Source organism: Brachyhypopomus gauderio, unplaced genomic scaffold (assembly GCF_052324685.1).
Source record: "Brachyhypopomus gauderio isolate BG-103 unplaced genomic scaffold, BGAUD_0.2 sc124, whole genome shotgun sequence".
NCBI lineage: Eukaryota > Metazoa > Chordata > Actinopteri > Gymnotiformes > Hypopomidae > Brachyhypopomus > Brachyhypopomus gauderio.
The window spans coordinates 1-15074 of record NW_027506945.1 but is presented as its reverse complement, the minus strand read 5'-3'; the positions used below and the strand labels follow the sequence as shown (position 1 = coordinate 15074).

General features: G+C 45.5%; 1 protein-coding gene across 1 annotated transcript; it reads right to left on the bottom strand.

The window, feature by feature from the left end:
- Window positions 1-4609: 4609 nt before the first annotated feature.
- On the bottom strand, window positions 4610-15057 carry LOC143498925 (putative aminopeptidase W07G4.4). The gene is made up of 16 exons (XM_076993831.1): window positions 14962-15057; window positions 14345-14386; window positions 13956-14046; window positions 13646-13794; window positions 12065-12173; window positions 11761-11894; window positions 10840-10939; window positions 10648-10723; window positions 10126-10211; window positions 9949-10053; window positions 9645-9720; window positions 9282-9400; window positions 9067-9150; window positions 8516-8573; window positions 5972-6153; window positions 4610-5885 (listed from the first exon to the last, which is right to left on the bottom strand). The coding sequence occupies exons 1-16, from the start codon at window positions 14967-14969 to the stop codon at window positions 5754-5756; spliced, it is 1551 nt and encodes a 516-aa protein (XP_076849946.1). The 5' UTR covers window positions 14970-15057; the 3' UTR covers window positions 4610-5753.
- Between the last annotated feature and the right edge of the window lie 17 nt (window positions 15058-15074).

The following is a 15074-nucleotide window of genomic DNA, read 5'->3' as shown; positions in this document are numbered from 1 at the left end:
GGGGCTTTGACCTGCTCCGTTTCCGACCTGGGCCGGTTCACCCCTCCTCAGGCGACCTGGTGGCTCGAAGCTCCCTCAGGGACACCATATCGACACCGAGCTTAGTGCGGACACCCGATCAACACAGCGCGCTGCAGCCCAGAACCCCCGAGCTCACGTGCTCCTCCAACCTCAGCCTCCAAGTAACGTGGATTACAGGCACGCGCCACTGAGCCCGGCGGATTTTTGAGAGATCTGCTCAGCTCTTAAAGAGACATAGCGAGTGCTGCTATGTTTCCAGTGACCAGATTTGGCACGAAATGATCACTTTAATTCTGATGCTAAATTAACGAGCTAATCAAACACGTTGAGAATGTGGTTTGCTACTTTTGATGAATTCTATGTCATTTTCTTAACTATGCAAATTTCAGAAAAAATAATAGCCATCTTTTTAAAGTATAGTTTTCAAACATTTACGGGTAAAATGATTACAAAACCACTATAACAAAATGAGTTTTAGACAAAAAATGAGTCAAGCGTGTGCGAGCACAAAAGTCAGACAGGTGCGCTGTAAAAGGTTGGGTCACACTGTATCGCTCGGGCTGCGCTACAGCGTCTGCTCTCAGGTGCGCTCCCACTACTGACCGGTACGGGGGCTTTGACCTGCTCCGTTTCCGACCTGGGCCGGTTCACCCCTCCTCAGGCGACCTGGTGGCTCGAAGCTCCCTCAGGGCCACCATGTCGACACAGAGCTTAGTGCGGACACCAGATCAACACAGCGCGCTGCAGCCCAGAACCCCCGAGCTCACGTGCTCCTCCAACCTCAGCCTCCAAGTAACGTGGATTACAGGCACGCGCCACTGAGCCCGGCGGATTTTTGAGAGATCTGCTCAGCTCTTAAAGAGACATAGCCAGTGCTGCTATGTTTCCAGTGACCAGATTTGGCACGAAATGATCACTTTAATTCTGATGCTAAATTAACGAGCTAATCAAACACGTTGAGAATGTGGTTTGCTACTTTTGATGAATTCTATGTCATTTTCTTAACTATGCAAATTTCAGAAAAAATAATAGCCATCTTTTTAAAGTATAGTTTTCAAACATTTACGGGTAAAATGATTACAAAACCACTATAACAAAATGAGTTTTAGACATAAAATGAGTCAAGCATGTGCGAGCACAAAAGTCAGACAGGTGCGCTGTAAAAGGTTGGGTCACACTGTATCGCTCGGGCTGCGCTCCAGCGTCTGCTCTCAGGTGCGCTCCCACTACTGACCGGTACGGGGGCTTTGACCTGCTCCGTTTCCTACCTGGGACGGTTCACCCCTCCTCAGGCGACCTGGTGGCTCGAAGCTCCCTCAGGGACACCATATCGATATCGAGCTTAGTGCGGACACCCGATCAACACAGCGCGCTGCAGCCCAGAACCCCCGAGCTCAAGTGCTCCTCCAACCTCAGCCTCCAAGTAACGTGGATTACAGGCACGCGCCACTGAGCCCGGCAGATTTTTGAGAGATCTGCTCAGCTCTTAAAGAGACATAGCGAGTGCTGCTATGTTTCCAGTGACCAGATTTGGCACGAAATGATCACTTTAATTCTGATGCTAAATTAACGAGCTAATCAAACACGTTGAGAATGTGGTTTGCTACTTTTGATGAATTCTATGTCATTTTCTTAACTATGCAAATTTCAGAAAAAATAATAGCCATCTTTTTAAAGTATAGTTTTCAAACATTTACGGGTAAAATGATTACAAAACCACTATAACAAAATGAGTTTTAGACAAAAAATGAGTCAAGCGTGTGCGAGCACAAAAGTCAGACAGGTGCGCTGTAAAAGGTTGGGTCACACTGTATCGCTCAGGCTGCGCTCCAGCGTCTGCTCTCAGGTGCGCTCCCACTACTGACCGGTACGGGGGCTTTGACCTGCTCCGTTTCCGACCTGGGCCGGTTCACCCCTCCTCAGGCGACCTGGTGGCTCGAAGCTCCCTCAGGGACACCATATCGACACCGAGCTTAGTGCGGACACCCGATCAACACAGCGCGCTGCAGCCCAGAACCCCCGAGCTCACGTGCTCCTCCAACCTCAGCCTCCAAGTAACGTGGATTACAGGCACGCGCCACTGAGCCCGGCGGATTTTTGAGAGATCTGCTCAGCTCTTAAAGAGACATAGCGAGTGCTGCTATGTTTCCAGTGACCAGATTTGGCACGAAATGATCACTTTAATTCTGATGCTAAATTAACGAGCTAATCAAACACGTTGAGAATGTGGTTTGCTACTTTTGATGAATTCTATGTCATTTTCTTAACTATGCAAATTTCAGAAAAAATAATAGCCATCTTTTTAAAGTATAGTTTTCAAACATTTACGGGTAAAATGATTACAAAACCACTATAACAAAATGAGTTTTAGACAAAAAATGAGTCAAGCGTGTGCGAGCACAAAAGTCAGACAGGTGCGCTGTAAAAGGTTGGGTCACACTGTATCGCTCGGGCTGCGCTACAGCGTCTGCTCTCAGGTGCGCTCCCACTACTGACCGGTACGGGGGCTTTGACCTGCTCCGTTTCCGACCTGGGCCGGTTCACCCCTCCTCAGGCGACCTGGTGGCTCGAAGCTCCCTCAGGGCCACCATGTCGACACAGAGCTTAGTGCGGACACCAGATCAACACAGCGCGCTGCAGCCCAGAACCCCCGAGCTCACGTGCTCCTCCAACCTCAGCCTCCAAGTAACGTGGATTACAGGCACGCGCCACTGAGCCCGGCGGATTTTTGAGAGATCTGCTCAGCTCTTAAAGAGACATAGCCAGTGCTGCTATGTTTCCAGTGACCAGATTTGGCACGAAATGATCACTTTAATTCTGATGCTAAATTAACGAGCTAATCAAACACGTTGAGAATGTGGTTTGCTACTTTTGATGAATTCTATGTCATTTTCTTAACTATGCAAATTTCAGAAAAAATAATAGCCATCTTTTTAAAGTATAGTTTTCAAACATTTACGGGTAAAATGATTACAAAACCACTATAACAAAATGAGTTTAAGACATAAAATGAGTCAAGCATGTGCGAGCACAAAAGTCAGACAGGTGCGCTGTAAAAGGTTGGGTCACACTGTATCGCTCGGGCTGCGCTCCAGCGTCTGCTCTCAGGTGCGCTCCCACTACTGACCGGTACGGGGGCTTTGACCTGCTCCGTTTCCGACCTGGGCCGGTTCACCCCTCCTCAGGCGACCTGGTGGCTCGAAGCTCCCTCAGGGACACCATATCGACACCGAGCTTAGTGCGGACACCCGATCAACACAGCGCGCTGCAGCCCAGAACCCCCGAGCTCACGTGCTCCTCCAACCTCAGCCTCCAAATAACGTGGATTACAGGCACGCGCCACTGCGCCCGGCGGATTTTCGAGAGATCTGCTCAGCTCTTAAAGAGATGTAGCCAGTCCACCCTCTAGTGGTGATTATTGGATTTGGAACGCCTGAAATAGGATGAACGCAGGAAAATGACTCTCTCATTCGTAAACATGGCGTATGAATACGGTTTAAACATTTGTGAAATTCTAAGTAGTGTCTTCTCTGTTAGGCCGCATGTGCGTACTCAAAGCAGGGACATAATTAAGCCCCACTTAATGGGGCACGTGCCACAGTACAATGTTTGAGCTTGCTTTTTTTCAGACGATATTAGACGTCTGTACACAGCCGTCCCTGGTGCTTTGAGAACCGTTGCTGTTCACAACACAATTCCTCATGTTCCTTCATGAAGGTGAGTCAGGCTTTTTTTATGCGGGAGTGTGTGACGTAGCTGAGCAGGACAAATACGATCCAACCAGCACCAACTCTCGGTTACAACGAATGTGATATCAGTAGTTCTTGTACAGGTTACCTTTTATAAATTTTGTTCGGAATATAAAGTGTTTCGTTTGATTGTCTTGTTTATGTCTGAAGTTTATTGTTATGATTACAGAGTTGGATTAATTTCAAAATTTGCACTTTTTTCGGATACTGATGGTATCTTCCATGGTTTTGCCATGTTTCCAGTGGCCTAAATATGAATAATCTGTTTTAAAAACGGCAAAAAGTGTAAATACAAAAGTGTGTTGTTCATGGGACTAATGTTCCAATCCAAATAAACACCTGGGTTTTATGGAATTAAAGTAATTATAAAATGAAGGTTAAAGTGGGTTCTTAAAAAGCCTGATGAAGTTAGTAATTTAATACGATAAATCGTTTCAAAATGTAACTATACGTGAAATCAAATGGAAAGAAAGCAAACGTCCACTTTGTGCTTTAAATATAGGTTTCTTTGAGAAGTTAATCCTTTGATGGGGTGTGACGTCATAATCACAGTACGCATGAGCACTGGTCACGCACTTGGGTCAGAACGACGAGAGTTCAAATCCGCCACCGGGTGTGTGACCCCATAACTGCAATAATGATATTGAGTGTGGAGGCCCTGGATCAGGGAGCCGAGAGGAAACACTTCTACTCTCATAAGCTAGCAATACGTCAGTACCAGTAGCAGTACGTCAGTACCAGTAGCAGTACGTCAGTACCAGTAGCAGTACCAGTGGTCTCCACTGATCACTTTAGATCAACACTGATTAGTAGGTAAACATGTATTAATATTAAATAAATGAGCTTGATTCTGTCAATTTATTCCCCAAGTGTAGTTACAAAGTGGCAATCACATAATAGGGATTTACTCTGTGCACTTTACATTTGTGATTAATCAGGAGACATGGAGACATGGTGTGTATGGTGGAGGGAGACAGAGGGTGGAGTGCATGTGTGTATGGTGGAGGGAGACAGAGGATGGAGTGTATGTGTGTATGGTGGAGGGAGACAGAGGGTGGAGTGTATGTGTGTATGGTGGAGGGAGACAGAGGGTGGAGTGTATGTGTGTATGGTGGAGGGAGACAGAGGGTGGAGTGCATGTGTGTATGGTGGAGGGAGACAGAGGGTGGAGTGCATGTGTGTATGGTGGAGGGAGACAGAGGGTGGAGTGCATGTGTGTAAGGTGGAGGGAGACAGAGGGTGGAGTGCATGTGTGTATGGTGGAGGGAGACAGAGGGTGGAGTGCATGTGTGTATGGTGGAGGGAGACAGCTGACTGAAGCGCATGTGTGTATGGTGGAGGGAGACAGAGGGTGGAGTGTATGTGTGTATGGTGGAGGGAGACAGCTGACGGAGTGCATGTGTGTATGGTGGAGGGAGACAGCTGACTGAAGCGCATGTGTGTATGGTGGAGGGAGACAGAGGGTGGAGTGTATGTGTGTATGGTGGAGGGAGACAGAGGGTGGAGTGTATGTGTGTATGGTGGAGGGAGACAGCTGACGGAGTGCATGTGTGTATGGTGGAGGGAGACAGAGGGTGGAGTGTATGTGTGTATGGTGGAGGGAGACAGCTGACGGAGTGCATGTGTGTATGGTGGAGGGAGACAGAGGGTGGAGTGCATGTGTGTATGGTGGAGGGAGACAGAGGGTGGAGTGCATGTGTGTATGGTGGAGGGAGACAGAGGGTGGAGTGCATGTGTGTATGGTGGAGGGAGACAGCTGACGGAGTGCATGTGTGTAAGGTGGAGGGAGACAGAGGGTGGAGTGCATGTGTGTAAGGTGGAGGGAGACAGCTGACTGAAGCTTGTGATCAATAATTATAGGACACACTGTAATAGAAGAACCAAGAGCTTTAAGACCCAGGAGCTGCTTTGAACAGAGGAATCAGAACCAGCACCAGAAACAGAAGTTTGGATAAATGAACAGGAGACCGGTTGGCCAGCATCTCAGAGCTGCAGGATGTACTTTGTTGCCATGGCAAGGAGAGGGGCCCCAGTGGGGACACCTGGGAATGGCCCGCTGGATCCAGCGATGTCGATATGAGAGAAAGGTAGGGGTTGGTCAGAGTCCAGCCCATGCTGAGAGAGAGAGAGAGGGGTGTCAGTCTACAAATGTAGTGTAAATGTTTTGCGGTTGAGTAATAATAGTGTGTGTGTGTGCGCACCTTGTCCAGTCCAGAGGCCATGACGAGGAAGGCAGCAGGGCTCTGGTGCCCCCGGGGGGTGGCAGTGGACGGCAGGTTACAGGCCTGCAGGACTTCTTCATACTCAGACTTCCCTTTGTGGAACTCATAGTCCTCCCTACGAAGAGTGGACACCTCGAACATGTCGCCCAGAACCTCACCCGCTGAACACACACACACACACACACACACACACACACACACACACACACACACGTAATATAGACATTACAATTTTTTGATTAAAATTAATTTTAATCAAATGTGACTATATATTTTTAAAGTTATTGTTTTCATTTGATTTGGTTTTGGTTTGATATATTGGGTATGACTCTGCTGGTGTGGTGTTCTGAACTGTATCTGAACTGGTTGGTGTTCTTTGGGTTAAGGGCTTTTGTTGTTTATCTCTGCAGGGTCTTTGGACTCAGATGACCGGTGCACCTCTACAGCACACAGTCTTCACCACTACAGTGTTACTTTAAGGTCGTGTGGTCTTCACCCCTACAGTGTTACTTTAAGGTCGTGTGGTCTTCACCACTACAGTGTTACTTTAAGGTTGTGTGGTCTTCACCCCTACAGTGTTACTTTAAGGTTGTGTGGTCTTCACCCCTACAACGTTACTTTAAGGTTGTGTGGTCTTCACCACTACAACGTTACTTTAAGGTAGTGTGGTCTTCACCACTACAACGTTACTTTAAGGTAGTGTGGTCTTCACCACTACAGTGTTACTTTAAGGTCGTGTGGTCTTCACCCCTACAGTGTTACTTTAAGGTCGTGTGGTCTTCACCACTACAGTGTTACTTTAAGGTTGTGTGGTCTTCACCCCTACAGTGTTACTTTAAGGTTGTGTGGTCTTCACCCCTACAACGTTACTTTAAGGTTGTGTGGTCTTCACCACTACAACGTTACTTTAAGGTAGTGTGGTCTTCACCACTACAACGTTACTTTAAGGTCGTGTGGTCTTCACCACTACAACGTTACTTTAAGGTCGTGTGGTCTTCACCACTACAACGTTACTTTAAGGTCGTGTGGTCTTCACCACTACAACGTTACTTTAAGGTTGTGTGGTCTTCACCACTACAACGTTACTTTAAGGTCGTTTGGTCTTCACCACTACAACGTTACTTAAGGTAGTGTGGTCTTCACCACTACAGTGTTACTTTAAGGTAGTGTGGTCTTCACCACTACAGCGTTACTTTAAGGTCGTGTGGTCTTCACCACTACAGCGTTACTTTAAGGTCGTGTGGTCTTCACCACTACAGCGTTACTTTAAGGTCGTGTGGTCTTCACCACTACAGAGTTACTTTAAGGTCATGTGGTCTTCAACGTTACTTTAAGGTCATGTGGTCTTCATCACTACATCGTTACTTTAAGGTCGTGTGGTCTTCACCACTACAAGGTTACTTTAAGGTCGTGTGGTCTTCACCACTACAACGTTACTTTAAGGTCGTGTGGTCTTCACCACTACAACGTTACTTTAAGGTCGTGTGGTCTTCACCACTACAACGTTACTTTAAGGTCGTTTGGTCTTCACCACTACAACGTTACTTAAGGTAGTGTGGTCTTCACCACTACAGTGTTACTTTAAGGTAGTGTGGTCTTCACCACTACAGTGTTACTTTAAGGTAGTGTGGTCTTCACCACTACAGCGTTACTTTAAGGTCGTGTGGTCTTCACCACTACAGCGTTACTTTAAGGTCGTGTGGTCTTCACCACTACAGCGTTACTTTAAGGTCGTGTGGTCTTCACCACTACAGAGTTACTTTAAGGTCATGTGGTCTTCACCACTACAGAGTTACTTTAAGGTCATGTGGTCTTCAACGTTACTTTAAGGTCATGTGGTCTTCATCACTACATCGTTACTTTAAGGTCATGTGGTCTTCACCACTACAACGTTACTTTAAGGTCGTGTGGTCTTCACCACTACAACGTTACTTTAAGGTCGTGTGGTCTTCACCACTACAACGTTACTTTAAGGTCGTGTGGTCTTCACCACTACAGTGTTACTTTAAGGTCGTTTGGTCTTCACCACTACAACGTTACTTAAGGTCGTTTGGTCTTCACCACTACAACGTTACTTAAGGTCATTTGGTCTTCACCACTACAACGTTACTTAAGGTCATTTGGTCTTCACCACTACAACGTTACTTAAGGTTGTGTGGTCTTCACCACTACAGTGTTACTTTAAGGTCGTGTGGTCTTCACCACTACAACGTTACTTTAAGGTCGTGTGGTCTTCACCACTACAACGTTACTTAAGGTTGTGTGGTCTTCACCACTACAGCGCTACTTAAGGTTGTGTAGAATCATGTGAGTTACGTGACCTTCCATTTCTGGAAGGGGCTACATAGAGAGAAATGGCAGAATACGATACGATAGGGGTGAGTTACATGTGTGTATCCACACCCACCCACACCCCCAACACACCCAACCACACCCACAGACACACCCACATCCCCAACCACATACCCACTCAACCACAACCCACATACTCACACCTCCAACCACACCCACCCACACACCTACCTTTCTGCCACTGTAAGGCATTGCCTTTACGGTGAGCAGCGCCATTATCAAGGATGATCTAGAGAGACAAAGATGGAGGTCAAGGCTTTAGAAATATACATGACTGCTTCAGTCCTTAAAGTCAGCAGATTCTTTATGAGCAGAAATAACCCAGAGAAAGGTAGGGACAGTTACTCAGCACAGATCGCCCGTATTCAGAACCGATACTCAGCAGGGACCGAGTTTGTCACCATCTGGTCAGGCTGCTGGTAAAATCAAGTGCCTTTGGTGTTTAGTAAACATTATGATCTCCATAGTGACTACAGGGAAGATTCATGCCATGACCAGACTGTACAGTACTATGGTGTTTCATGATGGTCACCATATCTAATTACTTGATCATAGTAGAGTTTTGCCACGTCTTGGTCAAGAGACTGTCAAGATTACACACCTGATGCCAAACATCATTATTTTTGTCCTCGTGCAAGGTTGTGGAGGGTTGGTCACGGCTACAGAAGTCATGTGTGTGTGCAATCATCCTATTGGTCAGCGTAAAGGGCACTCAAACTCACAGAGTAGTGTGGGCCCATGGCTCGGATGGCATGACCCGTCAGAGTGGCAATGGTGAACATGTGCGGAGAGACCTCGTATGCTGCCTGAAACCACACACACACACACACACACACACACAGTTCTAAAACATTCAAAAACATAGATCCAGCTGTAACCAAGTGCTAGTCTAGAATACATGTTTGAGTGTGTGTGTGTGTGTGTTGTATTTAAATACCTTCTCCTTCATCTCACAGAGCAGGTCTACCATTGCCATGCGTCCTTCAGCGTCTGTGTTTCCTACACGTATTCTACGGCCCGCTCGAGACACAATCAGCTCATCAGCCACGTAGCAGTCTGACACACACACACACGCACGCACGCACGCACGCACGCACACAAACACACACTTTAAACTTATAGATATACAGAGATTATATGGTAAGAGTTTCATGATGGGTATAAAGGAGAAAGCCACGTCCCTACAGCACACACACCTCCCAAAGAAACATCAAACAGTAACGCTCAAACCACAATCAACTAACCAGCCACTTCTCAGTTTGACACACACACACACTCACACACACACACACACACACACCTGAGCCCACGCTGTTGCGCACCATTGCCATGGCACCCATCACCTTCAGATGCTTCGGCTTCAGCTTGGCCAGAATCTGAATGAATAACAGTTCAGCACACAGACCCTCAACATCACCGGCGTTCAGCACACAGACCCTCATACTGAACTGAGTAGATCTGTCTCTGTGTGTGTGTGTGTGTGTGTGTGTGTGTGTGTGTGTGTGTGTGTGTGTGTGTGTGTGTGAGTGTGTGTGTGTGTGTGTGTGTGTGTGTGTGTGTGTGTGTGTGTGTGTGTGTGTGTGTGTGTGTGTGTGTTCCCTTACCTGGAAGAATCCAGCCACAGCTGCAGAGCCACACTTATCCCTGTGCATGCCGGCCATGCAGCCACCAGCCTTTATGTCCGCTCCTCCTGTGTCATAGGTAACACCCTGGAGAACAGCACAAAACTCAGCACACACACACACACACCTCACAGACACACACATCACGCACCTACTTACCTTCCCAACCAACATAAGTGTCTGCTGAATGGGTTCTTCCCCTTTATACTCAAGGTGAATCACACGGGCCTGATGACGTGGCACAGCTATACACACACACACACACACACACACACACACACACACGCACGCGCGCGCGCGCAGAAAAACAGAAAGAAGGGGTCAGACCACTCATTTCTGTTGACAGTGTAATGATAGACTAAGTGTTAAGTGGATAAATGAAGGGGTTAAGTATGACTATAGCTGCCAATGAGGTCAACGCAGGTTTGCTGGACACAGGTGAAGTCTTGGGCTCAGCTAGAGGCTCTAATGGACGTTTCTGCACATCTACCAGCACATTGGAATCAAGTATTGACCCAGACCATGGTTCAAATATAGGACTATATATAGGACTATAATCATCTAGTAGTACAGAACTGTACTACTAAACAGCACATTGTCTTTGGACCCCACAACTTTTAAAATGAAAATAAACTAAATAAAATAATAATAATAAACTCATAATACGATATAAAATCTTACTGCTTGCACAACGGTTGACAGCAGCCAGGCAGGGGTATTCTTTCTCCAGGGTGCGTACATCACTCCTTACACTCACCTAGAAGAGATAGAGAGAAAGAGAGAGAGAGATTTTAGATGTTACAGCATCTGCATTACAGTGTAACACACTTTATAAAGAACCAGCCCGCTCCGCCCTGTGGGGGGAGGTGTTACCTGTACACAGGTGTTCCTGAAGACCTCTGTTACATACTCAGCTACACGCGGTGCGGCCATGCGTTCTGGGTCAGATCCCCCAATATCCCGATACACAACCCTGCACACATTACACACAGTGTTTTCAAACTACACATTACTGAATGACATACTGGTCTCTGCACTAATTAAGCAAATTAGCTTAATGACAATGGCATATCCCTGATTAGATATTACAGGTGTGAGTTTTTACATTTTCTCACAGAAGAAAATAAAAATCAATTGTGACTATATATTTTTTAAATATGCCAAACCTCTAAAATATATTTGACTTCATAACGAATAAAGTCACAGAAAGACCAGAATGTGCCAGGATACCATGATTTATTATTTTTTTAAATGCTGTTTACAAGGGTAAGATTTCTAAACGTTGCATTCACTGCATACAAATACAAATGTGTATTAACAATAATAATAATAATAAAATTTTATTTATAAGCGCCTTTCAAATAACACAAGGACACTTTCCATAACAGCAAAGGAAAAAAATGTTAATAACAGTACTAAGAAGAAAATTAATAATAATCATGATCATAAAAGCAGCTAAAAAAAAACTACAATGAGATAACAGAGTATAAAAGAACTAAGCATTTAGAAAAGCAATCTTAAAAAGATAAGTTTTTAGATGTCTCTTAAAAGTAGATAATGAAGGGCATGTGCGAAGATGGATGGGAAGTGAATTCCATGACTTAGGGCCAACAACACTGAACGCTCTTCCACCATATGTGCGAAGCCTAGAGGGGGGTATAGACAGTAACTGAGCATCGGCAGATCGAAGTGAGCGTGTTGGACAAACCACAACCTCACACACCACTGTTGTCCTCACATGCTAAAGTGTTTTTTTCATTTCCTACCGGAGCTTCCTTATTGTAAACACCTCACCTCCCGCTCTCCAGAGCCGATGCCAGCGCCATAATCTCCTGACCCTGTGCCTGCTCCTTCACCCACACGCCCAACACTGCCACCTTATGGGGGGAGGACTGAAGTGACAGCTTCACCTCCCTCAGCTCAAGTGGCTAGAATAATATATTAGAACAATAGGAATAATATTTATATTGTTATTGCATTGTTAGTATAATATTTACAGTATTTTGATGAGGTTTGTCTTCATATTTACAAAGCTTGACATGTTTTGACACCATTTTATGATATAATATTGCATTAAAAGAATCCATAAGGCCCTCACCATGTAGAGAGCCTGCAAAGCCCCCAGAACAGCCACTAATGTGCTCTTCTCATAGTTGTTGTGGGGAGGGCAGACCAGCAGAGGGCGCTGCATACCTGCTTTCATCGCCCTGGAGAAATGGATGAGCAAGACAGAGCTGAAGAGTGGCAAATGATATGATTCAACAGTCACACTATAGGGGCGGTAACAGAGCACTATTAAATTAAAGGACTTGGGTTTGGCTGAGGGCGTCACATAAGAGTTCAGCACTCCCTGTGTTCCTCGACTCAATATGTACTCATTAACCACTTCATAAGAAATGCCTGACATCATAGGGTTAAACATAAATACAGTAAAGGGAATGACGTACACTACAAGTCTGCAGTAACTGGACTACAGGGGTGTAGATTTAAATACCTGTGCAGTAACTGGACTACAGGGGCATTGATTTAAATACCTGTGCTGTAACTGGACTACAGGGGTGGTGATTTAAATACCTGTGCAGTAACTGGACTACAGGGGCATTGATTTAAATACCTGCGCAGTAACTGGACTACAGGGGCATTGATTTAAATACCTGTGCAGTAACTGGACTACAAGGGCATTGATTTAAATACCTGTGCAGTAACTGGACTACAAGGGCATTGATTTAAATACCTGTGCAGTAACTGGACTACAGGGGTGGTGATTTAAATACCTGTGCAGTAACTGGACTACAGGGGCGGTGATTTAAATACCTGTGCAGTAACTGGACTACAGGGGCATTGATTTAAATACCTGTGCAGTAACTGGACTACAGGGGCGGTGATTTAAATACCTGTGCAGTAACTGGACTACAGGGGTGGTGATTTAAATACCTGTGCAGTAACTGGACTACAGGGGCGGTGATTTAAATACCCGTGTTACCAATTGAATTACAAAATCCAGGGACGGATGTTTTACTGATGTTAGGCTATAGTTCCTCCTTAAATTTTCTATTGCGCCCACCCCCCCCCCCCCCCCCCCCCCCCCCCCCCCCAAAAAAAACATGCATTATGAGTTTAAATCATGAATAGTTCTCATGTGTTCTCTCTTATCCAATCACGCCATCGTGTCTCTGAATTCACAATATACTGAGATTAACGGGCACTAGGACCTGGGAGAGGTGCTGCTGCCACACAACAGCCCTGAAACCTGAACCACAATTTGAGACTGAAAGATTTAATGTTTCACTGTGACTCCAAAGTGATTTGCTATCATCTCAATCAGTTTGTGTCCTATGTGTGAGACAGAACATGTTGCTTACGTCTCTGTCACTTCAACATGAAATAAAAAAAATACCTAATTTGGAAGCCTACTACAGTTGTCCAAAATAACATCACATTGATATACTAGTGAAAATACCATAAACCTCTAGATGAGGAACCCTGATGACTGATGAACAAATGCTAATCTAACATTACTTAAAAGCACACTAAAGATGATATCTGCATTTAGCACAGCGTAGATGTTAATGTGTGGAGATGTCAATGCATGGTTCTCCTGGAGGGCCAACTTTAAATATTTCCAGTGTTGCCCCTGCTAAGACACAGCCAATAATTTTAGAAAACTACCACCACTCACCTCTTAATGCCGTTAGCCGCAGCCTCGCTAAACCGTCTGACATCATCGTAGTCCCTGTTCACTGGCCCAGTGGGGGCGTACACCAGCCTGTCACACGGGACACCCGGAACCCGCACCACGACTACCTCCTCCCCCAGTCCAGAGTCCACCTGCAGAGGGGGGAAAGAGCCTGGTGAGGAGTGACCAGATGACTGACCAGTTCTGCAGGTGCTGCTAATGGAATCGTGTTCTAATCTGTCCTGCATCAACACATGCAGCCCAGAACGCATGAGCACAGGATCGGTGTGTGTCGCTGGCATTATGGACTCACAGCGCCGTAGTCCTGAAGATGCGACTTCAGACCCTCCAGCTGAACTGGGAGATCTTGGAGACTGTGGCTGACCAGAAGAACGCCATCGTAACTGTGGAGGACAGAGATGGGCAGGAGATTGTAAGAGCACAAACCCATACACGTCCGTCTTCACCTCCTAGTCTCCCAGAGTAAATAATGGCTTGCACTGAAATGCACTGAACTGGGTTTGCAATTATCCATAATGCAGTGTGAGTTACGGGCTCAGTGGGTTTACTGCAAAACTTTAAAGGGTAGGGCTTCTGAGACAGAAGCAAAAGGAGGAATCTTTTAATCTGAGCCACAACTGATGTGTGAAGGGCACAGGCGATTGTGAAACAGTGACTACGAGACCTTTGCACTCCACTCACTCTTTGTCCTTGTAATCAGTGCTGCACTGGACAGGCTGGACACTACAGGGGAAAACAAGGAAGGCTGTATTTATTACAGAGGCCAACTTCAGTCAAACCTTACTTACAAATGTTAATGTACCAGATCCTGTAAACGTTTTCAGTTTCCATTCGAAGAAACATGTTACTTTGAAGAAAATAATTCGAGTATCAGGTGTCAGATTATTTTACATCAGCCTTTACTCCTATTTATACCATTTACATGAACACCAAACTAAAACTGGGATTAAGTAGCACGTTAAGATCATAAAATCTCTAAGGAAAATTAAATACGCAAACATCTGCAAAATAAATATATTCGAACAAGGTTATAATGACATTTATTTAGAAAGAAAGACGTCTATCGCATTAAAAAATGAAACGTGCTAACTGTACAAGATGAACAGATGAACTTTGTTATCGTGTCAGACCAAAGTTCAAACTAAACCAGGGTCAACTAGGAACCACTAACGTAAAAAGACAACTGTAGTTTCAGGTCAAAACACAGATTATACTACACACACAGATCACATCAGACCACATCACAATAACACAAGTACTCGGTAACATACTCCACAGTACTAACATACTAACAGTACCTCGACATCTCTCGACCGGGATCTTCTCTCAAGAATGAATTAGACGTGATCAGCTGACTATGTCATGCCGGTCACGTGATGACGACCCTACCCACACGCTTGTGGGACTTGTA

What these genes read in the sequence shown, in the direction of transcription:
- LOC143498925 (XM_076993831.1), bottom strand. An exon ending in TGTCAACCGTTGTGCAAGCA is followed by an intron (nt 10,212 to 10,647) that starts GTAAGATTTTAT and finishes GTGTGTGTATAG; the next exon opens with CTGTGCCACGTCATCAGGCC. An exon ending in CCATGGGCCCACACTACTCT is followed by an intron (nt 8,574 to 9,066) that starts GTGAGTTTGAGT and finishes TTGTCTCTCTAG; the next exon opens with ATCATCCTTGATAATGGCGC.